The following is a 27,903-nucleotide window of genomic DNA, read 5'->3' as shown; positions in this document are numbered from 1 at the left end:
CACACGGAAACGTATCAATTTGCTTGAATCAGGGTTAATTGACCGCATGTTTGTGTCGGCGCCTACACACCATACAATACACACGTACCAATTTCCAACTCCCAAGTTCCAACTTACGTTTAGGTACTAGAGAAGCCCACTTCAGCTGTGTTTTAGGTTTCTTAAAAAAGTATCATAAGTCACTCTCTACTCCCCAGCCTATTGATTCGGTAACTCAGTGTCTAATACTAAGTAATCACCGTGACTTTGATTGCAATAAACGATTTATCTATTTGTTTACATATTTTTTTACTAGGTACATTTATTTATTTTTAATACATTGAAGGTTTTTTACGACAATTTTTTTAAATTTCACTCAATGAAGCAGCAATGTAGATGCAACCAATGTCAAATGAGCTCGATGGCTATCATTCAGTTCTTGCAATCGACCCGCTGGTCTTTAACTATACCTACTTATGCAAAAATCACATCGATCCATTGCTACGTGATTGAAGAACAAACCAATAAATCAACAAACCAACAAACTCTCGCATTCACAATATTATGCGTTTATGGGTATTGACTAGTAGCTATTTGGTTGAGTACGGATTAGATTGGGACGTAAATTGGACTTTGGGATTAGGATTTAGTGCGCGTGTAGTGAGACCCTTTTTCAAATGAGGCAACCGGCTTTTGTGTGCAATTTCTTTTCGTGTAATCGCCTATTACGACAAGAAGACGCCTAGATATGGGTCGAATAGTTTTTCTTTATGTAATTTTGCAACGATAAACTGTTTCTTAACCGACGTTACAGTACAAAGGAAGTTCTGTGTTTTGCACGCGCGTTCTACGTTTTGCGCCCGTACTAAAGCTAGTTAATAAAATCGGATATATTTGTCTAGGTAACTTTACGGGTTCTATTCTAAGGCTGAAATCTAAATGTATAGAGCGTACTTAGACTTTGCTCAGACTTAAGATAGAGTTAAAACGAGACAGAGTTACCTATACCTCTGCATAATTGTGATTGGTTGGTTAGGTACCTACCTCAAAATGGTTAAGAGGACTCTCTCCGTCACTCGTTTCATACAATCGTAGTTCCAATTTCATTTGAATATTAAGCAACCAAAGTCCATGAAATTTTGCAGACATATTCTAGAAACTAATATCTATGTCTGTGGTTTTCCAGATTTCTGTTAAAATATTCGATTTCAAAGTTACGCGGTCTTAAAAATTTTCATACAAATCTTTGAGCCCCTGTAATTTTAAAACTACATATTTTTAGAAAAATCTAAAACACCAGACACAGATATTGGAAACAAAATTTCATGGACTTTGGTTGCTTAATATTCAAATGAAATTGGAACTACGATTGTATGAAACGAGTGACGGAGAGAGCCCTGTTAAGGTTAAAGCCGTTAGCCCACTGAGATTTTTCTCTGTCATTTGTATGGGATTACGTAATAGAGAGCCTTATAGGTACAATTTTTTTCCGTGGATAACAGGTAGGAAAGGAACTAAAGCGATTATAAAGCAATTACTACAACACTACGTATAACTTACCTAGGTAAGATCTACGTTAGGTATGGTAGTGATTCTATAACCTATGGCCCGCACATCGCGACCTCTACCTCACCTTCTTAGGTAGGAAGGTCACTCGCAATCAATAAATACCATTAGGTACCTATCATTTACCACTAGAGTCTAGAACTAGGGTGCGGGTTTTATTACCTGTCTAGTCAGCGAATATGATATTGAAATGCTTCTAATATTTTAAGGTCCAGCTGCATGACAGGCAGTTAAAGCTACGTTTAAACTTTGATCACCATTAAAAAGCAAAGCATATCGATCCGAGACAGGTCACTAACTATGGATCGGCCTCTTATGAAAGCTCTGCTCTGAGTTACTCAGCGGACGATGGAGAGAGCTATGCTTAGAGTTTCTCTACGTGATCCAATCAGAAATGAGGAGATCCCGTTGGAGAACCAGAGTAACGAAACACACGAAACAACAAACCCTTATTGCGCGAAACATTTGCTTTCATTGACAGTCAAAATTCAACAGTAAGTAATCGTAACTTGACTTTAACCGCCTGCCATTCATCTGGACCTAAGCACTATGTACCTAAGTTTAGACTCAACGGAGTTACAAGTTACAACTTACAACATGAGAAACCGGAGATTCCTAAATAATGAAAGATACGTCGCTACCTTTACATTTTCTTGCCCTCAACGTTATTAAAATAATGTAGGTCTTTGGCAAAATTCGCCAGATGCTGATGGACCAGAAGATCCTGTAATATACCTGCCTACGTGGACGTATTCCAAATTTTAGAGGGCAAAACAAAGTTGAATTTATGTAATCCTAAACTGGCAGAACACACGTTCCGACTTAGCTATTTATAGATACCTGACATGGTAGGTAGAGGTACCTATTTTATTACTAGGTGTATACCTACTTGTAACTAGATACCCAAATAGGTCAGTGGTCGATCACGATTCACGACACGTTTTCAGGCGGAAGAGATAGTTTTGAAGAACTGTGTTCCCAAAATTTCGATTTTGTCTTTGTTTGGCATCTGCATATTTTCATTTTCATTTACTATGAAAGGAAAACGGAAACTTGGCAAACAGATCGACTCATCTGCAATAATAGCCAAGTTCCGTTTGCAATTGACCTGGTTATCATCAAAATATTGAGAACACGGAAGGCTTCATAAAATACGTCTACAAACTGTAGAGGCATGCAACATAAATGTGTGCGGCGTTTAATTGGAGTCTATAACCACGCTGCCACAAAACAAAGACATTAGCAAACAACACAACAACAGCGCAATGCACACCAGCAGAGTGGAATGCAATGTTATTTTGTCATACAATTGAATTTGGTAGGTTACCAACTCGTATACCAGAAGGACAACCAAAGGACGCACCACGTTCCACTGCCTTTTCAATGGCAAAGTATTGAGGTCTAGTTGTTAATTTTAAAAACCCCGGTCAAGTGCAAGCTGGTTTTGCACGTATTTTTTTGTAATTCAACCACAAATTCACGGTTTTCGGATTTTTCCCTTTACTTGTGCTATAAGACCTACGTGCCAAATGATTCTAGAATCTAGATCAACGGGAAATACCTACCCTATAAATTTTGATTCCCTTGCCGTACAAAGAATGGATCCTAATACTAAAAATTCGCTGCGCCTCGGCCCCATCCCACTCTGCAGAAGTACGTGTGCCTTAGTGGGCACACAAAAATAATGTCCAAGTTCTAAACTTTACTTTTCGTAAGTAAGAGTATAACATTAATCCATATAATATTATCAATGCGAAAAATCTGTCTGTCTGCTTGCTTTTCACGGCCCATCTGCATAACCAAATTATTTTTAGTACAGGGATAGTTTGCCTGATGGACATAAGATAGATTCATTTTGCCTTGGAAAATCGAAGAGTTCACTTGGGATTTTTGAAAAACTTAAAGCCACGCGGACATTAGGTATCTAACATAGTAATCAATAAAAGCAAAGTTTTCTTTTAAATTTAATCTTTATTGCATAATCATATTTTAATCCCTTCAAACAAACAAATAGGATTTTAACAAATACAGGAAAAATAAGAAAGCGCTAATTTCTAAACATTTTTTTCAAATTACGTTTAGGGCTAAAAACAAGTGATTTCACTGTTTTCAAAGAAAAAAATTAGTTAAAAATAAATTGTACTACTAGTTCCCATCAGATAAGTAATAGTGAAATCAAGTTTTTATACAACTTTACATGTAACACATATATGCAAAATATTGTCTTTCTTCATCAGTCCCCAATATTTGGGCTACTGTTAATATACTCTAATTTTTTTATTTTTTTTGTCTAAATTCTTTGATATGCCAAAAAATTACCATACCATCCTGAACATATTTAACAAAATATGTGTACAAAATTAACGAAAATGTATCCAGATAATATGTGCATGCTTGACTGAAATTATAAGTGCAGTGCAAGAAATACAAAAAAGCCTGAGCCCAATCGACATTACCCTATAATAATTTTTCTTTATTATTTTCTAGAGAGTTGTAATGAATATAGTTCTTACAACATTAATACAACACTTAGGGTCTCACCACAAAAACTTAAACAAGGTTTAAACTAACGTTAAACACGTGCTGAACGGGTTTAACGGGTCAAACCACATTCAAATTTTTTGTGGCCAATTTCATTTTTAAAATACAAAGTGAAGTGACAATGTTACACACAGACAGGACTTATATTACTCACTACAAAGGTGTTTTGTGCAAGAAGTTAGTACTACAGTGACTATAACTTATAGTAGGGAATAATGTGTTGTATAGTTTAACATACACACACAAACATTCTCAAAATCCACAATTTTATAAAGCAGCTTAATTACATTATAATTATTTCTCTTCCAAGACTTACCATTCTAGACAAATTCTAGTGTCTTTCTCTCCATTGCTAAATTGTGAAATAATAAAACGTAATGTTCATTTAAAGGCCATGGTAGACACGATGTTTTTAGGATCAGCGATCGGCGATTTTTGTTCATCATGACACATTGACATCATTTTTTACCCGACTGCGGCAAAGCCAAAAGGAAGGGTTATGATTTTAGCAGTCTATGTATGTATTTGACTGTCTGCGTTTGAATGTCGTATCGATATGCCGCGTTTAGCTCCTGTTTCGATGTTGTATCTCGTTTTGACGATTTTCTGTGTCGATCTCTATATTGAAATAATAAATAGATTCAATTTGATCGCCGTTACTGGAGATAAGACTGTTCAATCGAACTTTGGAAAAGCAACCTAATCGCAGGTCACTGATGCTTTTAACATAGCATTGTCTGCTATAACCTTTAACTCGGATGATGCACTCTGACTTTAAAAATTTTAATATTGTATTTCAAAAATGTAAATATTCATTACAACCCAGTTTTCCTACAACTAAGTTTTGTAATTTCCCCAACATCTTATAATAATGTACTTATCAAGACTTTTTTAGAGCTCGGCTTTTTGATATTTACAATTGTTTTTTTTTTTGTTTTTTTTTTTCAATCCTTTTATTATTGTTTTCGTAAAATATTTTTTTTTATATTTATGAACACTTATAACAATTTAGAATATACTTTTTTTTATTATTACAATTAATAAGAAACACAGGTATTACACAAATATATATATAATTGAAAACTTTTATGCCCCATTTTTTTAGTTTACCAATTCAATTACAAATACTTATAAAGACAACAATTATTATCATTAATCTTTGCATACAATAGAGAATTATTAAGAATCCATTTGGAACCAACCTCTTCTGCAGAAAAGGAGAGCCTTATTTTTTCACATTAGTGTTAAAATATAGTGTAGTTAAAATGATTTTAATACAATATAATTAATTAATAAATAACCTATAATTTTCTTAGTTCAATTTCTTGATATTATTGAGGTAAAAGTGATGGAATGTAAAATAGTTCTAGTAGAACACAAAAAAATTGGCATAGTTAAAGAAAACACACTGCACTTAATTAACTAGCTAAGTAAAGTATGTAGTCGCATATTTTAAGATTCTGTAATATAAAATTAAATTACCTATTAACATGCAGAGAGAACATTCTGCAGATTTAAAAATTATTATAGGTACCTACCAAAGAGAACTTAAAAATTAGGGCATAAGTTGTGTTTCCTTATAAATAAATAGAAATAGGATTCAGAAAATTAAGTACATGCTAAGAAGATTTCAGAAAAATGGAACTTGGAAACCATAGAGTAGTTTTAAAGATGGTACTTTAGTTTCGTATTATTTATCTGTTGCAAGAAGTCATATTTACTATAACAAACCTAAAATAAATAAAGAAAACAATAATCATTAAAATAGTGTAATTTAATCTTGAAACCCCCCTATAGGAAATAACAACTTTGCAATATTATTAGTCTCAAACATTATTAACAGCCTCACTGCAATAAACCAACGTACCGGTTTTGTAAAAAACTTAGAAAATTGTGTTAGATTTATATGTTAAAAAAATATTCAATGAAACTATTTTAATGTTTGTATCCTACTTAAGATTATCTATGGTCTACTATCACAATTGGTAGGGGGCGAGGCTAGAATGCAATAGAGGAAGGAGGCATGGAGCACTCCCCGACGGTGACTCTGTATGACGCCAACTCACTGATACCGTGGTAATGGACAAACGCAGCTACAATCACTAACACGTGGAATATCTGGTGAGATTGGAACCAAATATCACACTTCCCAGGGAACCAGCGCTCAGGTACTCTGAGGGCGTAGAACATTGCACCCAAAATGTATAGTAGACCCATCAACACCAGCCAACCCAGAGACGCCTTACTAACCTGATCAAACCAGCCTTCAGTGATACCATAGTGGATCGCTGGCACTACCCCCGACAGACCAAAACCCATGAACACTCCTGCACGAAGTGGACGGAGGCGGGGCTCTGAGAATCTATCCCAAAGTGATACTATAATGGACAATATACCTAGCACAATTACTACAGATAGGTATATAATCTTAGGTCTATAGTGGCAGTAGAAACTGTAATACAGCCAAGGAACAAATGACCCCATGATGAGTAGCGCTATGCCACAGTAGTCCAACTTGGAGAAAAGCTTGCCCACCATTTCCGAGTGGCAGTACAGAGTGTGGTAGGCGAACGAGAACCCGAGGCACACGATCGCGCCGATGAAGAACACTCCGAAGATCATCTTCTCCTGCATTTGAATTTCGATGGAGGGCCGCGTGAGGAAATAGATCGCGACGCCGATGAAGGCGACGCAGCCGAGCAAATGTGTCCAGATATTACCGGTTTCCGTGTGGATTCGGAAGATGGACGCAAAACACGCGCTGAAAGATGGCAGCGGCGGCCGATGGCCTTTGTGTAAATAGTCGTTGTCTTGCAGCCAGCGCGGCAGGTGCCTAAAGTGGCACACGTTCCAAGAAGCCTCCCACACTTTGCGCACGAACTCCTCCGCTTGCTCCGCGGCGTTGTGGGCCAGCGCTCCCAAGTCGATCTCGTCAGACAGGACGCCAGCTTTCAACACCTCCGCCATTTCCGCGTCGAGCAGGTGCTGGTCCTCGGGCGTCGAAGGCAGCGGACATCCTTCCTCCTCCTCGGCGAGGACCTCGTCGAGTTCGTCGATTTGAGAAGCCAGACTCTCGCCCTCCGGATCCCATCCCTGTCGCCGTCGAAGCCCGTCCGACGACGCGCTCTGCGACCCCGAGTCAGAGTCGACTTCCCACATTTTGTCCGCGTCCTGTTACGCAATTACAGAAACGTAGCAACCATCGGCCAAAATGACCTTCGTTACACTCCGATGTACAGTTATTTCGTCGCGTCTCACGAGAAAATCCAGTTACGTCACGAAATAGAAACACTGCACCCACAATCTCTTTTGTCTTTATGTTCACCGTATTGTAAAATGTTCTAATTAGATTTAACGATGTCTAAAAATTTGGGTAAAAAACTTTACATTATAAAGAGAACTTGAAACGTATGGATAATACAACAATCAATTTGGAACAGCTGCAAAGAACTGTTGGTACTACGGTAGCGAATCGTCAACCGAACCGAAAACCATTCTCCATTTTACAACTTCTGTCTCGCTTGCTCAAGTGCCTGCGATATATTACTATCTCTATCATCCAATTATGCTTGAATTTGCTTACATCGTTTCATAGTGTTGTAAACAATGTAATATTATAACGTGAGCAAGAAATAAAAAATATTTAATTTGAAATATAATTTCATATGGACAGTGATTTCCTCCATAATATTGTTGGAATAGAATACTACGATTACCAATAAGGAAACTCAAATGGCACGCTAGTTTATGTAGGAAGGATACGGTCTGCAGATTTTTTTCACTTGCATACCATTAATTTAATTTAATAGAACAAAACTTAAAAAATACTGAAGTCAAACTCTGTAATTTTTGTTTCTTTTATGCATTCGTTTCTTACTAATGAAAAAAAATTAAAGCACATCACTATTATTGAATTACAACGTCACCAACATCGTCACACCGATACTTATCTCTGATTGGTCAATAAAATGTTACGTCAATAATTTTTTGACAAAGCAGTGATAACCTTAAACTTTTCTTTACTTTGCGATTATATCTGTTTAACAAGCTTATTCGAATAAATAATTATGTGTACTTACTTTTTGAACATGATGGCAATATGATAATGCACTATGACTCCAAATTAGTATTTTATTCAGCTTGAAATTCACAAGATTACCAAAGTTTGGTCACAATCACAGAATTATCAAAAATACTACAAAATATTTTTAGCCAATTACAAATCTGTATCATCCAAATACATGGCCATTATTGGCTACAATATCTACCAATCAAAATATAGCACAGATTATTAACTTACAACAGATAATACGAAAACTCTTTCCAACCATAACCCCGTCTAGATTCTCTGTCTAGCTCTACACCACAGAGTACATTGAATATACGGAAAATATGCATCTACACGGTGCATATGTACACGGTGCATGACGCATGTAGCGCGTGCAATGAGCGAGTAACTAACTGGGTGTTGTTAAATTACTAGTACATAGTTCACTCCAGAAATTACTAGTTTATTTCAACAATCAACCCGCCCTGGCTTTGCACGGATAGTTTATCCCAATTTTTGCTGGGATCTCCTTTGAAAATAAAATATAGCCTGTCACTCAGGAATAATGTAGCTTTCTATTGGTGACAGAATCTTCAAAATCCAGTAAGTTCCAGAGATTTCTTACTACAAACAAACTTACAAACTTGACCTCTTTAACTATAATATTAGTAGTTAGGTATAGATAATTTTCTACTTTTTGGCATTAGTTACCTATTTTAACTACATACGTATTATTATTTTCTAGAAATAATAATTATGCTATTCAGACGTTATTTAACTGTTACAAACAGACGGATAGACAAGTGCAAATTCAGTCAGGTAGACTCGGAGACCTCGTTTCAAGACTAGATACCTAATCACAATCACTGCATTATTGATTGCTTCGTTGCGCCAGAAAGCGCAGCACTCAGCAGAGGCTGAGTGCTGCGCTTTCTGGCTAGGTCACGCACCACCAATACAAAGCTAATTATGTATGTGAGCTGAGCACAGAGTTCGCTGATAGTTTTGTTATTACATAGGATCGCTGAAGGTAGCTCTCTTTGGCGGTGTTCTTATTAGATTACAACATGGGGTAATTCAATGGGTGGACCAACAAATTCCATAAAGGCCGGCAATGCATTAGCGGTTGCTCTGGTGCTGCAGATGTTATGAGGGCGGCGGTAATCATTTGGATTTCAACATGCATCGTGTATACTGTATAGCATCCCAAGTCTCAAGTCTCAAAAAGCTTGAAGCTAGAGCGGAGATGTTTATAAGACAAAAAGTTGGAGTGTCCAAGGAGTGTCAATGTCTTTTAACTGTCAACAAAGGATAACATCTTTTTTTTAACTGTTTTGATTTCGTAGCGACCGCACCGCATGGTATTTTTTAATTCCCTTTATAAATAAACTTTGTGATGTCCAACTTGCTGGAAGTATTAATTACGTGTGACTCAAACAATACGTTATGGACGAGCAGTATTTGGGATCCCCATAACGGTACAAACTTGATCACTTACAAAGGCGGTGGGACAGCTGAAAATCGTACAGCTTGCTTCATAGGCAGTGATTATTTAGCTGCGGTAGAAAAAACAAAGCCTATTTTACACATATGGCCACTAAATTCCCAGCAGACTGTGCAAGGAATGCGTTTCATACTGCCCGGAAAAGCGACTGCATTCGCGGTGACACCGGACGGTTCGTACTGCATAGCAGGCATCGATGAGAAGATTTATCTATGGCAGATCGCGTCGGGCAATTTACTAACTATAATAAACCGGCATTACCAAAAAGTTAACCTGTTAAAGTTTACAAGCGATGGACGGTTCTTTGTATCTGCGGCTGAAGATGGTATGGTAATGGTGTGGTCGTTGGTCACTGTGGCAGCTAACCCTGAAGTGGAACTGGTAACTCAGACAGTTGCAGGGCAACACAACCCTGTCTACATATTCTCTGATCATTTCTTACCAGTTACGGACATGTGCATAAGTAAAACCGGAATACACGGACGGTTATTCACAGTATCCAGTGATAGAACATGTAAAATTTACGACTTAACATCTGGGGAAATGCTCCTAAACTTAGTATTTGATGAGCCACTGTCAGCGATTGTTCTGGATGTGTTGGAATTAAATGCTTTTGTAGGTTCGACTGAAGGGAGAATTGTTCAGTTCAGTCTGACCAATCCACCTCGAGGAAGAGATATACTTGTTAATGATGATAAAAATATTGTATTTTCTGCACACACAAAAGCAGTCTCTTGTTTATCTGTATCCCTAAATGGAGAGCTACTTATGTCAGGCGGTAATGATGAACAGGTTATATTATGGCATATAAGGAGCCAGCAACCAATTAGAGTGATAAAGCATAAAGGACCCATAACAAATGCCTTTTTCACACTAAACCATAGGGCAATTTTCAAACAAGACTTCACTCCTAGCATCATACTACATAACTTAGAGAGAACTTTGGAAAATAATAGTGATGAAATTGTAGAAATAGAAGTTCTTGTAAATAAGAAAAATAATTTCTGGCCTCAATACATTAGTAACATTGATAATCAGGCTGCAGAAATAGATTTGGACACCAAACATAGAGAGGCGATGCTTAAAGATGAACTAGAAAAGATGAAAAGAATCAATTCTAACTTATACGCTGTAGCGATTGAAAAAGCATTGAAATCTGAAGATTCTCCTAAAAAGAAAATTAAAAATAAGACTCAATAAACCTCTTACTTAATTACAATATTATTGTTTGATTTTAATAAAACTAAAGCCTTACTAAAGCATGATAATATACTAAATACTATCACCCATGTATGTAACTTAACAATAAAGACTGGCTGGCCTCCTGTTTCTCCTTAGGCATCCTAATAGGGATTCTTTTAAATTAAGTACCTATATAACTGAATAATTTGCTCAATCCAACTCATCTTTCATTAAATAAAATTAATAGGGCTTTACTAAATAATAATAAATTTTTAAGAAAACAGTGACACTTTTAAACATATTCCATCCGATATTTCCGCTTTGTCTATATCTGACGACTAAGTTGCGACTTGCGATCGCGTGCCTCAAAGCCCACTTTATCTCGTACAAATCATAGACAATAACTGAAATAAGTGTCAAAACCATGTTAAAAAATTTGTCTATGGGCCTAAACGTCATTCGCGTCATCGTACGATTTTATATTTTTCAATTTTCGGTTTGGAATCTTCAATCTCAATATAATAATAGCATTAATAGTGCGTTAAAATAGTGCGAAATGTGTTGAAACAAGGGAGAATAAATTATTTACAAGTTGCTGATATGTTTTCATGACCTATACAACAGGTGAGTGTAAAGTTTAAATGTAAAAATAAACGTTGCCACCCATTTGCGTCACAACAAAACAGTAATTTTTTGTTTACTATTCTCAGATCGTGAGGCGAAATGTCGAAGGCTGTGCTTATTCCTGAGTGCAATAAAGATATTGGCGGCATCAAGGAAGAGATTAGTCTTTCGCCTAGCGATAAGAAAGATGGCGCTATTTCACTATTTAGCAGACTATTGCGCTTGGATTCGCTCGGGAAGCGTCAGAACGGTCCCAAAAGCCCTACTACCGAACCCTTGACCACTTACTATGGAGTTTATATTCCTTGCGAAATCAAGAAAGGACCTGATGAAGGTTTGTATACAAAGCAGTATTTTATCAGTCTTGTACTGCTATCATACATTTATCATTTTATAATATAGGTCAGTGGTTAGGTACTATTTATAGTTTATATCTTATAATACTGATATCTTGATTTGATTCTTCTTTCTAATCTTTTTTTTTTATGTAAAAGAATTAATATTATAACTATAAGAATTAAATAGTTCTAGTTTTAATTGTCTATATAATATACTAGCCGATGCCCGCGACTTCGCCCGCGTGGATTTAGATTTATTGAAATCCCGTGGGAACTCTTTGATTTTCCGGGATAAAAAGTAGCCTATGTGCTAATCCAGGATATTATCTATCTCCATTCCAAATTTCAGCCAAATACGTCCAGTAGTTTTTGCGTGAAGGAGTAACAAACATACACACACACACACACACACACATACAAACATTCACCTTTATAATATTAGTGTGATAATATTATTGATCATGAATATGTATGATGCTATTCAGTCATTGATAGTATACAGTTGTATAGTTTATCTTTTCAACCTAAACTCAAATGTGTTTTATACTATTTAGTTTATCATTAGCAACCCACCGCAGCTTCACAGGGGTGCAATGTTGATACTATTGTGGTGTTAGTGTGAAGTGATTCCAGTCGGCCATATTTCTTCTGACATCTTGAACAATTCCTGTCATATCAAGTTGTTATTTAACACAAAAGAATATAAACTATACATATAAACCGTCCCCTTAAATCACTCTATCTATTGATGAAAATCACATTAAAATCTATCAGATGGCGGGTAGCGTTTTTTACTATGTTATCACATACAACACACAAACACATCAATGGTTAAAAGGCTATTCACCACACTGACAGAGTGCTGATTGATGGATTTCACTACAAGTATATTTCACATGTAGTGAAATACGTAAACTTAAAACTAAAGCTACAATGGTATTAAAAGCGCCCTGGTTCAAGAGAAGAGCCCACAACAAACTCAGCCGGGTATTCTTTCTATTTCAGAAGCACTACATGTTTACGAAAACAAAGTGGAGGCATTGGAGCTAGTGCGTAGATACAAGTCTGCGAGGTTTAAAGCCTTCCGGAACCATCAGGATGCTGTGTCCTTTGCTCTGAGAGGAGCGGAGCCTGTTGAAACCCATGAAGGAAATGGTAACTGTATGTAGTTGTTTTATTTTAAACTAGCTGACCCTCCCAGCTTCGATCGACTAGAATTTTTGAAAATGTTATACATTTCTGGGTTGGATGCCCAGAAACCCTGAGGCATACTTTTTCATTTTTGACCAAAAGTCCAATTACTGATTTAATACTTTAAAAATTACAGACTTTTATACAAACTTTCATCCCTTGCTAGAACACTGTACGTTTTTAGCCGACTAAGTCTGAACTCATTTTGCCTATTCACTCTTCAAGTCTATGTTCTAGCAGTGTGTTTTGTAAATAAGATAGGATTGCTTCCCACAAATCCTTAGAATTTTGACTATGTAGGAAATTTACGATGTAAAAGGGATTTGTGAAGGAAGGAGTTCCAATGAGTTATGTGAACTGCATCCAAACTGCAATTTTTTAGTCCAAATGCTGTCAATATGTATAGGTCCAGGCCTAAAGCAATCTCTTACTTTATACTAATAACTTTACATTAATAAATTTTGCGATTGGCCATCATAATTGAATCAATGCAATTTTGATAATAATCACAAGCATACTCGAAACTGTAGTAATAGACAATCAACTCGTTATGACAGTTAAGATAAAGTAAAAGGGGTCAGACTAATACATCTTCAAGATTTGATATGAGAGCAATGACTGATAGCTAGCAAGAGACAAAGGTGTGTTGTTTCTTATGTGTTTTATAAAGATGATAATAGTTTTTTTATATTTTTATAGGTTCCATACCTCAAAAGAAAAAACGGAACCCTTATAGTATCACTTTGTTGTCTGTCTGTCTGTCTGTCCGTCCGTCAGTCCGTTGCTTGACCTATACATTCTAAAACAGATTTTTTTTTATTTTTATGTATAATGGTTTTTGATTTATCGTGCAAAATGACGAAAAAAATACCAGAGTACGGAACCCTCGGTGCGCGAGTCCGACTCGTACTTGGCCGGTTTTTATTCAGATATAAGTTAGCCCTTGACTGCAATTTCACTTGGGGGCAGCATGATTGCATCTAATAAATTTAAAAAAAAACTTTACAAAATTCTAAGCAAGCTTGAACCCTGAACAGCTAATATGGGTGGTTGCATAAGATTTCATATAAATAATTTTAAAAGACTGCAATAGATCGGATATGTATAATAAATAGATCTTCATACAGTATACATCATTTTCTTTATAATGTAATATGTATAGATAGTTCTGAGTCTATAAATAACAAGGTTCACTGACTTTCGTAAGCACCTGACAAAAGACAAGTTTGTGTGTGCTGCCAACGAAAATACTAATTAGGAATTAATTAAAGACACGCGAATAAATAGCGGCCGAAGGTCATTATTGGCGAAAAGTAATTTACATACTATTGATACGTCAATGAATCCAAATCGCACTTCAACAGTTTTTTACCCCACTGAGGCAAAGCTAAAAGGAAAGGGTATGATTTTAGCAGTCTATGTATGTATGTTTGTATCTAGATTCTGTGCATTCCACAGTAGCGCCTAAACTACTGGGCCGATTTTGATGAATGAAGTGTCAATAGATTTGTTGTAAAGGCCCAGGCGGCATAGGCTATATTTTAAAAAAATCGGCCTGATGGATGTTACATCAAAAAAAGTGGAGGTGTCCAATTTTTGTCGGGTTTGCAGTCTGGTTTTAGTTTTCAACTTTATATAACTTACTAGATGATGCCCGCAGCTTCGCCCGCGTGGATTGGTCAGATCCCTTGCAGCATCAGGATTGAGGAGGTTGGAATCCAAATGTTTATGAACTAATGTCGAAAAGTTCCGTCAACGATTAAAAAAAAATACGCAAATCGGTTCAGAAATCTCGGAGACATCAGTGTACATAGGTAGAAAAACACAACTCCATTTTTGAAAGTCGCTTTTTTTTTTTTTTTGAGGGGTTGCCTTATCATGCGATCAGTCGGTGGACTATGAGCAGATTGGTTGGAGGAAGTTGGCGTTCATTAGGAGAAAACTTCCCCAGCGGGAAAACTCCATAAGTCTCAGCTAAATGTCTAGTATATGCTTTCTCTTTAGTCGACGGATTGCCTGTGGCATTGTCAGCTGCACTGCCAGGCGATTTGGGTGGTTAGTAAGCCTTGTTTTGTAGTTGCAACTATAAGTTAGAATTTCTTCCTTTACTGTGTTAATGTTTAAGTGCTCATGAATTTCCGATATTTGTAGGAACCATGGCGCGTTGGACAGTTGTTTCAAAATATAATTTTGAGCTCTTTGTATAATTTGAATATTGGAGTTGCATGCTGATCCCCAAAGTTGTATGCCATATGACCATATTGGCTTTATTATTGTTTTGTATATCAGTAACTTGTTGTCTAGAGAGAGTCTGGAGTTCCTTGAGAGCATCCAGTACAGTCCTCTATATCTATGATAGATCTCATCCCTCTTTATTTGGACATGTTTCTTCCAGGTTAGCCTTCTATCTAAGTGCATTCCCAGGTACCTAACGTTGTCGCTTTGTGGTAGCTGATTGTTACGCAGCGAGACCGGAGGACAGTTTCCTCGACGAAGAGTAAATGTTATATGGACTGATTTTGAAGCGCTCGTTTTTATCCTCCATTTTGACAGCCATTTGTCGATCTCATTTAGTCCACGTTGCAGAATAGCTGAAGCTTCTTCAGGAGATTTACTGCGAGCAAGAACAGCTGTATCATCTGCAAATGTAGCCACAGTGACATCGTCAATTTGAGGTTTATAATTAGGTCACTTGTATAGATTGTGTAAAGCACAGGACCTAGCACTGAGCCTTGTGGCACGCCAGCTGTGATTGGGTGAAACGGTGAAGTGTATTCACCTTCTTTGACTTGAAATATTCTATCAGTCAGGTAGGATTTCAATAGACCGAAGAATGTATGAGGTAGTAGCGATTTAATTTTGAATAGTAGTCCTGTATGCCACACTTTTGAAAGTCGCTTAAAAAAGTAGCCTATGTTACTCCTTGGTTAATCCTCTACTTGTCTGTGAAAGTCCTGTCAAAATAGGTTCAACCACTCCAAAGATTAGCCCGTTCAAACAGACACCACACTTCAATTTTATTTATAAGTATAGATTTAAGACCATTTTTTGAAAATGAGACGTTTCCATTGTCATGTATTGTTTCAGCGATAATGAGTGAAAAGCCGTACCCGTTCAAAGCTCCGTCTCCACAAGACATGGTGGCTCTGCGCAAGGCGATCGAGGCCGGCCTCGTGAGCACGGTGCGGGACCGCATATGGGACAACCCGCGGTATCTAGTCAGCAGTGGAAACACGCCCGCCATTGTTCAGGTAACTCTTATCTTTGACAGATTTTCTCTTATCTTTGACCTATTGCGCGTAAGTACTATCCAACACACCTAAGCTCTCCCTTTCACCAAAGGTTGCCTGGTGGAGATTGCTTTAAGCAATAAAGCCGCCTTTGCATACAATTGTTTTTAGTTTATAGTTTCTTGTTTTGTCTTGGTTTTTTTCTTGTTTTGTGTGCAATAATGTTTTCTATCTATCTATCTATCTATCTTCGCTCGCGTGACTAATTCGCCGGCTCAAGCTGAGAAATTTGACTTTGACTTTTCTCAGACTTAGAAATAGTTACAACGAGACAGATCTATGTCAGAGACATACACCTGTCTCTCTCTCTCATAATCTCTTATATATTTCAAGAATGATTTTTAGGGTTTTGTACGTCAAAAGGAAAAATCACTTAAAGTAAAGAGAAAAATCTGAAAACCGTGATTTCGTGTTTACATCACAAAAAGTATGACCAAATAATATGTTAACTAAATCACATCATAGAAGGCGCTGTCTGTCATTAACTTGCAGTGTTGTGAGTGATACATTTTTATTATCAGTATAATAAAAATGTATCACTCCTACACCAGGCAGTCCTGGTTTGAATGACTTTACGGAACTTTTTTGTTTGGCCGGTATTTTTTTTAACTGACCTTTGGAAAAGTCTGTAAATATTTTCAACAGGAAGGTTCTCGCTACAACGCTTTACACGTGGCGGCGAAGGCAATGAACGCGGAAATCTGCAACTTGTTACTGACAACGGTCGGCAACCCGGCCTTCGTACAGACTCTGTCCGGATCGGACGCCGATGCTGACTTCTGCAAGGTGAGTGCAATTGTGCTCAAACTTGACAAATTTTTTAGGGTTCCGTACCTAAACGAGCCCTAGTAATAATATTACTGCTATCGCGTAAACAAAAAAGTTTTTTTTTTATTTGTTAAAAGAACCACCCACGGAATTACACAATCAAATTATAAAAGTTATTCCTTAAATTATGTTGAATCGAATTGAGTTGAATGAATCAAACCTGAAATTTTGGTGTTTGGTGTAGAACGTTGACCCAAAAAAGTATAATTGAATTAGAAATATACAATTAAATTATTTTTCAGGGGGCTCTAAAACTAGCTCGGAAAATAAATATTTCATATATACCCAAAATATGATGTTCACAATTATGTACGGAAACCTATAAAAGCGAGGCCCAACTCGCACTTGACCACTTTTTTAAGTCCCTGTTTTTATAGAGGGGTGTTATAAGTTTGACGTGTGTATCTGTGTGTCTGTGTATCTGTGTGTCTGTGTATCTGTGTATCTGTCTGTGGCATCGTAGCGCCTAAACGAATAAACCGATTTTAATTTAGTTTTTTTTGTTTGAAAGGTGGCTTGATCGAGAGTGTTCTTAGCTATAATCTAAAAAAAATGGTTCAGCCGTTTAAGAGTTATCAGCTCTTTTCTAGTTTTCTTGTAGAAAAAAAGGTTAGATAACCGTTAGGTTCATAATATTATGTCAATAGACAAATGTCAAGCTGTCAAGATGGACGTTGCCTAAATACATAATTATTTATTTGAAAATGATGTTTTGGAAAACTCAAATACTTTGGATCGTCGGGGGTTTTATAAATTTTTAATTTACACTTGTGTTATTTTAACAGCCATAATATGAAACTAGTATGGCGCATGCAGAGTTGGTTTGTCAAAATGCGGACCTTGTCCTAATTAGATATTTTTATAATTGGGTTGTCATATCTTTCATTTGAAACAATAGATTTCACCATCTTGATTTTTGCTATTCATCCAGTAGACTGTCAGGTCCTAACCATTTTCTACCGAAACACCATCCATCCATCTTTATTACTGAAATCTGTAGTGTAGCAGCCATCTTGAATCCGCCATTTTGGATTTTCTTTCAGCTCACTGTCAACTGAATGAGGTTTCCAGTATTTTTTGTTTGAGTAGCCCTCACCTATCTTTAATGCCTTAAAATATAATCACTGGGAATTTTGTTTAAAGGAATTCGCCGGGATCCTAGTGGATATGTACCTCAACACTCCCGACAAGGCGATGAACGAGACGCCGTTACACTTCGCCGCCAAGTACGGCGCCGAGAGTGTGGTCGACGTGCTCACATCCTTCCCGCAGTGCAACAAACTCGCCAAGAACAAGTACGGCGAAATGGCGAAAGATGTGAGTTTGAACTAATTATTCTTTAAAACATGTGTAAATTAAAAATTTATAACACCCCCGATAAGTGAAGTTTACAATAACTAGAAAAGAGCTGATAACTTTCAAATGGCTGAACCAATTTTCTTGGATTATAACTAAGAACACTCACGATCAAGCCACCTTTCAAACAAAAAAACTAAATCAAAATCGGTTCATTCGTTTGGGAGCTACGATGCCACAGACAGATACACAGGTACACACGTCAAACTTATAACACGCCTTTTTTGGGTCGGGGGTTAAAAAGCAAAGTTAAAAAGTTAAAAAGCTTTTGATAAGGAAAACTGATGACTGAACTGAGGTCCAAAACTGCTGTGCCAAGTCTGATTGGCCATTAAATAGGCGCATTAATCTTTGTTTGCTCTAAAGTTTCATATAACAAGTATTTTATAAAAAACTAGCTAATGCCCGCGACTTCGTTTGCGTGGACTACACAAATTTAAAACCTCTATTTTACCTCCTTGGGGATTGAATTTTTAAAAAAGCTTTCTTGAGCAAATGTGTACTTCATAATAACTATTATCTGCATTCCAAATGTCACCCCATCTGTACAGTCGTTTGAGCTGTTCGTTGATAGATCAGTCAGTCAGTCGGCTTTTATTCATATTTTGTTTTTTCTCCAGATAATCTGCAGCCGATCATCCACCACATCCCCAGAAACCATACGTCGTATAAAGGCGATGCTACACGAGCGCTTCTACGTGCCAGTGTTGCACATCGAGGACGACAGTGGCGCCCCCACCATTGGAAGGCCTTTCACGCCCACCAAGCCACCCGTAAGTGTGACCCCACCAACCCACCTTGCCACATTTGTGGTTACAATATCTACTCTTATACTTAAAGTACTAGCTGATGCCCGCTACGTTCGCGTGGATGTAGGTTGTTTAAAAGTCCCGTGGGAACTATTGGATTTTCCGGGATAAAAAGTAGCTTATGTGCTAATCTAGGGTATAATCTATCTCCATTCTAAATTTCAGCCCAATCCATCCAGTAGTTTTTGCGTGAAGGAGTAACAAACACACACACACACACGCACGCACGCACGCATACACACAAACGTTCGCCTTTATAATATTAGTGTGATATATTAATAACTTGTATGTTTTGTCATAGGAATTAAACCAAGACCCTCTATCGCCACGGTACGAAATTCGCGCCTTCGCCGGACCAATGGAAGCAAATGACGCGGAGTCATTTAGACGACGATGGAAAACGCCCCCTCGATCCGCTAAACCCACCTTCAGGTTGAAGGAAATGACCAAAGGATTGGAGGCCGTGGGCAGGTAAAACACCCCGTTTACCTTACCTCTTCTCTTAGAGCATCCTCACCCTTCCAACAGCATTGGGCTTCTTGGAGTGCATATTTCGAGCGAGGTCCATTTCCGAATCACTTAGAAGATAAAGAACGATTTTGATGAAATTTTGGTACAGAGTTAGCTTACATCCTAGGGACTGACGTAGGTTACTTTTATCCCGGAAAATTAAAGAGTTCCCATGGGATTCTTAAAGCCAATACGTTTAACCGATTTATACGAAATTTGGTACAGAGGTAGCTTGCATCCCGGAAATCGACATAGGCAAAATAATAGTTCCCACGGGATTATAAAAAATTTAAATCCACGCGGACATCTAGTATGCGAAAGTGTGTCTGTCTGTCTGTCTGTTAGCTTTTCACGGCCCAACAGATTGACCGATTTTGATGAAATTTGGTGCAGCTATCATCCCAGGGATGAATATAGGCTAGTTTTTATCCCGGAAAATTAAAGAGTTCCACGGGCAAAGACGCGGGCATCGTCTAGTTGTAGAAAGATTCAGATAACACACCACAATTTCATGACTCAAAATAATATTTTTATTGCAGGAATCTAGCTGAACAAATGAGCGTAGGTTGGAAGGAATATTGGCCCTTCTTGGACACGTTCACTGACCTCAGATCGCCCGAGGGCCTCAAACTTTTCGAGGACTACCTCAAAGCCAAATACGAAACCGCCTGCTCCTTCGCATATAGCGACAGCATTAACCTAAGCCACACGCAACTCACATCCGAAGATTTATCTATCTCGAGAATTAGCTTAGAAAAAATATCCCAAAACAGTCCTGCCCCAGAACAAATCCTAAGCCCAATCTCTGAACTATGCGTTGCTATGAAGACTTGTAAAATAACTGACAGACCACCCCATTGGTCGAAAACTGACCCTATAAGACAACGTCTATGTAGACAGCCTAATCCCAAACCGATAGTAACTAACGGAGACTCCCCAGCACTTAATCATACAGTCAGTCAGTTATTATGCATAGAGAGGACATGCCAAGTGTTTGCGAATAGAATAGCAGATGCCTTAACATTTTCTCTAACAGCAGAATTAGAAGTCGCCGGAGATTCATTGAAATCAGAAGCAAAACATCTTCAACATACAATAAATACGTATATGGACGATGAAAGATTCAAAGAAATTAACTTCGCGTTAATACATTCTCGATTAGCACAACTAGTAGTGTACAAACTGAAACAGCAGACAAAAGAATTGGACGATATAAAGAATCTTGTAGAATTTTTAGTGAAACTCCGCTGTCCGAACGATGATATATTCAGCTCGGATGACGAAAGGAAGCCTTTTTCATACAGAACCAATAGGGTTAAAATTAACCATGTAATAGATAGCCATGTTAGATGTTTAGCTAGTTTTCTATGCGAGGAGTTAACTGAGTCGGACGAAACTAAGGGACCAGCGGTTTCCGAGTTGGAATGCGGAGAAATTTGGGAAAAGGCAGGGAAGTGCGGATGTGACTGGAAGATCGAGGTTTACGAAAGGAACAGCAAGAAAAATGCATCGTTCAGAAAAAACAGATCGATTTTGTCTACAAGCCCGAAGAGTGACAGTTTTATAAGGAGGCTCTCTTTTGATCACGAAATCGGTAAGTGGATATAATCATTGAATATTTAGATTTCATTTTAGATAAGATTATAAGTATTAATAAGGTTCTCGAGCCTTCGAAGTGTAATATTACACTTCTTATACAAACATATTATTTGTCGTACTAGATTTAAGGCTAGACCATATCGATTTATCTCTCCGTTGTGTATTCTAACAATAAATACAAGAAAAAGAATATTCATTTTGAAAGCTATTGGGCCCTTGAAATATCTCTATTATAGACTAAAGTTTGTGGCGACTTCGTGCGTAAATAGAACTATGCACGCACGCACGCACGCATGCACGCACGGACGCACGCACGCACGGACGCACGCACGCACGCACGCACGCACGCACACACGCACACATGCGCACACACACACACACACACACAACTCTTTTCCGATTTGTTTCTTTACTAGCACGTCTTATAGATTTTTTTAAATTTTTAAAAATATTAACTAAAATTGTTGAAAATGTTGTAGGTGATGGAAAATTACAACACGCTGAGTCAGAAAAGCCTGTGAGCGTGAACTCTCCAGCTGGCGACAGTGCCCCGACGCTATACAGCGTTGACGTTGCCAAGTGCCGGGTTATGGACCCAGAGGTAAGGAATGTTGTGAAAGAAAGTGGAATGTAATCAAACACAGGCTGGATGCTAACTGACTTTTTAATAAGGAATTCACAAGTACCCGCGTTGACATTATTATTGGTTGCTACGGATTACCATACAGAAAGAAAGATGTGTGTGCTATCCCTTTCCGCAGGAAGCGTTATGGTGGAAGAGACGGGCCTGACCGCGAAATTCAAATTTTATGTGGTTTTTCGCAATTTGTAAACTAATACGACAACGTAGGCTTATGGTATTTTACTTGCGACAATGGCTGTATCATCCTCACAGGTTTATATAAAAATCTTTACTTAAAAGGGTCCAGTTTAACAAATTAATTCTAATATCCAAGAAAAGAAAAACCACATAAAATTTGAATTTCGCGGGCAGGCCCTTCTCATGGCCCTTATGAAAAGAAAACGAATACATTTAGATCTTGTCCCGTTTTATCTAATATTTTGATATTATTTATCCATACTAGATACTAATATTATAAATGCGAAAGTGTCTGTCTGTTGTTTAATCGAATTTGATGAAGTTTGGTACAGAGTTAGCTTACATCCTGGGGACGGACATAGGCTACTTTTTATCCCGGAAAATCAAAGAGTTCCCACGGGACTCTTAAATGCCCATCCGTTTAACCAATTTGTACGAAATTTGGTACAGAGGTAGCTTGCGTCCCGGAAATTGGCATAGGCAACTTTTAATTCCGGACAATCAGTTCCCAGGATGTAAGCTAACTATGTACCAAAGATTAAATCTGTTCAACGTTGGGCCGTGAAAAGCTAACAGACAGAAAGACTCACTTTTGCATTTATAATATTACAGTATGGATTGTTTCTAGCCTTTATAGATTCTAGGTTGACAGGAAGTAACCCATAGGTTTAGATTCCCTTGTGAGAGTTGAAATATGCGAAATAAACGGTCATATCTTTTGAATCCTTTGACTTAGAAGTTTGAATTTTTCACAGCTCCAAGGGATTGTAGAGACCTGAGTATTTCTGACTTTGGGAAATATTTAATTTTTAAAAAATCTCCAGATATCGGACGACGAATCGGTAGCGTCGTGCCAGTCGGAGGGCGAGGAAGCGTACCAGACGGCGTCCGAGGATCCGTCCAAAGACTCGGACGCAGAAACGATGCAGGACGCTAGCGACCGGGCGCTCACTGAACCATTTATTTACGGGTGAGTTTGTTATACTTTTTTTAGGGTTCCGTACCTCAAAAGGAAAAACGGGACCCTTATAGGTTGTCTGTCTGTTTGTCTGATATTTTACTTAAAAGTAGATCATGTAGTTTTTGCTTGAAATGTGTTATTATACTAGGTGTGTTTTTTATCACTTCTGGGAGCTTGTTGTATGTAATATTGCCATGTAGTATATGCGCTTTTAGAAAAAAGATTTATGCTCGTTTAGATAACTTCCAATTAATTCTTTATAGAAAGTATCAACATTGTTTCAGCGAGGAGCCCACAAAAATGGATAGGCTGGTATTCGAGGCGATATCGGAGTGCCGGATCACGCCTGACACTTTCCCCAACATATACCGCTGGAGGCACACCGTTTCACTGTATACTCCCGCAGAAAGGGACCAGTAAGTTCATATTGGTTTTAACTAGATATACCCAACACTTCATCTATGTGTATTCAAGTTTTTAGAGTTCCATACCTCAAAAGGAAAAACGGAACCCTTATAGGATCACTTTGTTGTCTGTTTGTCTATCTGTCTGTCTGTCCGTCCGTCCGTCCGTCCGTCGTGTGTGTCAAGAAAACCTTTAATCTCCTTGAGTTTCCTGGATAAAAAGTAGTCTACACTTTGGAATGCAAGCTATGACCAAAGATGATACCCACCAACTTCACTATCATCATCAGCCTGTGGACGTCCACTGCTGGACATGAGCGCCACCACACCCAGTCCTCAGCCTTCCTCATCCAGCCACTTCCCGCCAGCCGCGGAAAGTGGCTGGATGAGGAAGATACATCGTTGGTCCATCATGCTGGAGGGCCTCCAAAACTACGCTTGCATATACGCGGTATCCACTCAAAGACTTTCCGGCTCCAACAGCCATCGCCGACAGGCATGGCCTGCCCACTTTAGCTTGCTAATAGTTCAAGCTATATCAGTGAACTTGGTTCTTCTGTGGATCTCCTCATTTCGAATTGTTTTCCTTCAGGGAAACATAACCCTCATTCATTAACATAGCCCTCTATATGGCCGTTTGTCAGTGTCCATGTTTGTGTGGTCTGTCAACCTGCACTTGGCCAGCGTGGTAGACTATGGCCAAGCCCATCTCATTCTGAGAAGAGATCCATACTCAGTACTACTAACTGTCTTCCCTCTCACCCTATTCTATCCATTTCCAGATGGCAAGCACCGGCAAGTCTGGATGACAGCACAACATCTTGTGTTTCATGGTCTATGGGTGAAAGCCCCCGCATATGCAAAATGCGAAGTCGATGCAGCACGCCGCACAAAGACTCGCGAGACCTACGAGACTCGCGGGGTGACAGGACGCTACCTCTGCAGGTATGTGTTAAGCTCAAGGCACATTGCCGCAGTGTTGAAGCGACAGGACGCATCTTTTCTTCATGTTTCAAGGTAAACTGAACTTTGACTAAACTATCTTACCATGAAGTCATCTATTGAGCTGAAATTTTGTATAGTTATTGATGAGAATTGTGGTCAATGGGCAAAAGTCCCCGCATATGCAATATGAGAACTCGATGCAGCACGCCGCACAAAGATTCGCGAGACCTACGAGACTCGCAGGGTGATAGGACGCTACCTGTGCAGGTATGTATTAAGCACAAGAGACATTGCCAGAGAGAACTAGAGTGAGGGAACTCTGGGTTTGTCCCTGAATCGACGATATGTCAAATATTAGGCTATGGGTGAGGTGAAATCAAAGAAAAATGGCGATTCATAGGCTACCTAGCGTTAAATGTAGGAATATTTGACAAATAATTCTTACGTCACATGCCAGTATTTCATAGAAGTTCGCATAGTAAAAGCGTGTTTGGAGTTCGTCTGTGTTGGCGTTTGCTGGCGCGCGTGCTCTGCCTTTTTGGAGTGTTTTTTTTTTTTGTTATAAGTGGCCGGGTTTTGTGTTTTACTGGTGTTTTTGGTGGTGGGACTGACTGGGACGCGCTCTAAAGAGATGCCGCGCGTCTGTCGGCGAGCGCCGGTATAGACGAAGTCCATACTTATATAGTTTCCCTAACTTGTAAATAACTACAAACTTGACATTGGCTAATCTTTGTAAAGCCAGACAAGAGAGAGAAAAAAAAGAGCGTGTTTTGACGTTTGATAAAAAGATACTGATTTGACTAGTTGTCAAACACTGGATTCAAGTATTCTTCCTTTATCTTGTCAGGTATCAAACTGGCTCCGAGTGACAGGGCCACATTCACCACGCTCCGCGTTAGCAGCTAAGAACGTCCCACACAACGTCAGCTTCGGTTTTTAGATATTATGTTACAACGACCTTTCTACATTACACACTAGATGGGTAACTACGAACAACGGGTATCAATTATTCGTATTTGCTTATAACTTGATGGCCAGTGGTACTGATTCTGAGCGCAACTAAATTTCAAAGTATTCGCATCTTTTTCTTACCAATGTAATAAGAAAAGGACGGACAAACTTAATTTAATTTAAAACTGTCAAGTCTCGTGACTTTAGGTACCAGTTGTGAGCCTATTGTTTAAATTTGTATAGTAGACTAAAATTTAGTCTTTAAATTTAAAATTCATTTTCCGTCCTTTTGAGCAATATTAAAACGAAAAAGATGCAGTTACTCTAATATTTAGGGAAAGATATCAGAATCGATGCCATACTAATTTTGACAGTTTTACAGATAAATATTTTCTTCGGAAATTACCCATCTAGTGCGTAGTAGTGAGGTCATTGTTATTTTATCATAGTGACATTTACGAATATATACATATATACATTATAATTTTCTACAACTGACTTAAGCAGAAACAAGTCGTTTACTGAAACGCGCAAAGTAAGGCATATAGGACGTTCTTACAACCAACTAATAATGAGATTGTTATAAAAGTGAAAAATCTTAAAGAAAACTGATCGAAACAAGTCGCTTGCGCGTTTCTCATAATGCTATTTATCATCGTTTTTTTTTACATTTTCGAAGTCAGCTTAGACCCCGTTCACACGGCATTCGCATCATACTTGTAGCAGGATAAATCTTACCAATACGTAGTAGCGCATACCATGAGTAGAGCACCGTTTACACGGTTAAATCTATTTACGTTTTTCAGTACAAATAACGTGTGAACGATTGTATATTCAATGTATGCGCCACTACGTATTCGGTAATATATTTTTTTCTGCTAAAAACGTTTTGTGTTAAGGCTTTGTAAAAGGGATCTAAATCTTATCAAATACGTAGTCGCGCATACATTTAGTACAGGACTGTTCACAAATCATTTGTACTGTAAAAAACGTATACGGTTTTAACTGTGTGAACGGTTTTATACTTAGTATTTGCACCACTACATATTCGGTAAGATTATTAATGTTTATCAGGTACTTTTAGTTTCTTCCTAGTCTTATGTTATAGGTTTTTTCTTAATTTTAGGGTTCTGTAGTGAAACAAGGAACTCTTATAGTTTGTCCAGTCTGTGTCTCAGCCATTTCAAAAAGGCAACTAATTGGGGCTGTACAGTTGAAGTTGTATTCTGTCGTATCGTAACTAATAAACGTACGAATACGGAACCCTACCTTATTCGTGTTCTGAAATACGCTTGACCAGTAATTATACTTAAATGATGGGCATAAACTATATGATACTTTAATGAGACTGGGAAAATTGTCTAAAATTAAATGACTAAGGCGTACATTAGTCATATTTTGGATCATCATCATATTTTTACTTAGGTACCATTTGATGAATAACTAAAATGAATAATGTTCGAAGTACTTAAATATGATCCTAAAATGGAACGGATCATACAATTGGATCCATAAAAAATAAATGTGCGCATGGCTTAAATATATAGGCAATAAATGGTCATTTTCTAGGTATCATCCTGATTCCAATATCTATATCAACTGTGAACTTTACCTTCAATATGAGATTTTACTTCTCACCAATTTTGATAGTCTAACTCTAAACAAAATAATGTCAAAGTAAAATGGACCTAAAGATCATTGGTTTAAAGTTAAAAATTCAATACCATTGATTTTAATTTCGCAACGTTTCCGCTTGGAGCGCTGGCTGTAAATATATGTACAAACTTGAGCATTAAAACAAGGCAGTTAAGGGCCATTTTACCTTAACATTAAAGTGTTTCGACTCAAATACTATCAACGTTGGCGAGAAGTAAAAGCTCATACGTTTAATATGGTGTATGTAAGTAAATTGACATGACTAAGGACTGATTTGCACGAGAGCTTTTTTAACGTCCGTTAAAAAAGCGTTGAAATAGAACAAATGAATTCCCAAGTATCTGTTCACACGACAACGCTTTTTTAACGCGTACAACGTTAATACCCGCCAACGCCGCGTTTTAACGCAACGCTTTTATAACGCTCGTGCGAATTAGGGATTACAGTCTCATCCTTTTATATGTTTAAACCAATGACAGTTTAATTCAATCCTGTTAACTTAGTTTTACTTTAAAAGTAGAATTGCTATTGCAATCAAAATTGTAGACGATAGTGATTGCAATTGCGTTTCGCAAATACCCCTCTATTTTAGGAATAGTGAAAATAATTATTATTTTGATGTATATTGACATTTTATTTTGTATTTGCCCATATAATATACGTAAGTAGTATTTTTATGTAAATCTGGTGATAGTATAAATATGACATAATAAATTCTTAGATAGTGATTCTGTGGTGCTAGCACGAAGGTTGTGATTATTACTTTGCGACGATCGCGATTATTCTAATTGATTAGATTAG

General features: G+C 37.8%; 4 protein-coding genes across 7 annotated transcripts in view; 2 read left to right on the top strand and 2 right to left on the bottom strand.

The window, feature by feature from the left end:
• Nucleotides 1–8,332, bottom strand: part of LOC123876425 (malignant T-cell-amplified sequence 1 homolog) — a 35,940-nt gene extending 27,608 nt beyond the window's left edge. Inside the window, exon 1 of the mRNA XM_045922683.1 lies at nucleotides 8,166–8,332. Coding sequence (XP_045778639.1) covers nucleotides 8,166–8,176 — 11 coding nt within the window. The 5' untranslated portion in view covers nucleotides 8,177–8,332. The remainder of the gene's footprint in view (nucleotides 1–8,165) is intronic.
• On the top strand, nucleotides 70–27,903 carry LOC123876408 (ankyrin repeat and LEM domain-containing protein 2). 4 transcript variants are annotated; one of them, XM_045922652.1, is made up of 14 exons: nucleotides 70–84; nucleotides 11,531–11,778; nucleotides 12,788–12,943; nucleotides 16,061–16,224; nucleotides 16,909–17,049; nucleotides 18,235–18,408; nucleotides 19,068–19,220; nucleotides 19,558–19,727; nucleotides 20,306–21,360; nucleotides 21,845–21,966; nucleotides 23,010–23,155; nucleotides 23,431–23,562; nucleotides 24,333–24,495; nucleotides 25,343–27,903. In XM_045922652.1, the coding sequence occupies exons 2-14, from the start codon at nucleotides 11,544–11,546 to the stop codon at nucleotides 25,433–25,435; spliced, it is 2,904 nt and encodes a 967-aa protein (XP_045778608.1). In that variant the 5' UTR covers nucleotides 70–84; nucleotides 11,531–11,543; the 3' UTR covers nucleotides 25,436–27,903. The 4 variants fall into 4 exon arrangements, with proteins under 4 accessions (XP_045778608.1, XP_045778607.1, XP_045778609.1 ...); XM_045922651.1 differs by lacking the exon at nucleotides 70–84 and adding an exon at nucleotides 11,275–11,440 and having other exon boundaries at nucleotides 11,523–11,778; XM_045922653.1 differs by lacking the exon at nucleotides 70–84 and adding an exon at nucleotides 11,275–11,444 and having other exon boundaries at nucleotides 12,788–12,937.
• LOC123876418 (adiponectin receptor protein) lies at nucleotides 4,018–7,618 on the bottom strand. Its single transcript, XM_045922670.1, has one exon. The coding sequence runs from the start codon at nucleotides 7,243–7,245 to the stop codon at nucleotides 6,085–6,087; it is 1,161 nt and encodes a 386-aa protein (XP_045778626.1). The 5' UTR covers nucleotides 7,246–7,618; the 3' UTR covers nucleotides 4,018–6,084.
• On the top strand, nucleotides 9,431–10,857 carry LOC123876417 (WD repeat-containing protein 18). Its single transcript, XM_045922669.1, has one exon. It carries the CDS (start codon nucleotides 9,531–9,533, stop codon nucleotides 10,836–10,838), a length of 1,308 nt encoding a protein of 435 aa, XP_045778625.1. The 5' UTR covers nucleotides 9,431–9,530; the 3' UTR covers nucleotides 10,839–10,857.

The sequence above is a fragment of the Maniola jurtina genome, chromosome 21, assembly GCF_905333055.1.
Source record: "Maniola jurtina chromosome 21, ilManJurt1.1, whole genome shotgun sequence".
NCBI classification, from domain to species: domain Eukaryota; kingdom Metazoa; phylum Arthropoda; class Insecta; order Lepidoptera; family Nymphalidae; genus Maniola; species Maniola jurtina.
Note: the sequence above shows the minus strand (reverse complement) of the source record. Positions and strands in the feature narration are given on the sequence as shown.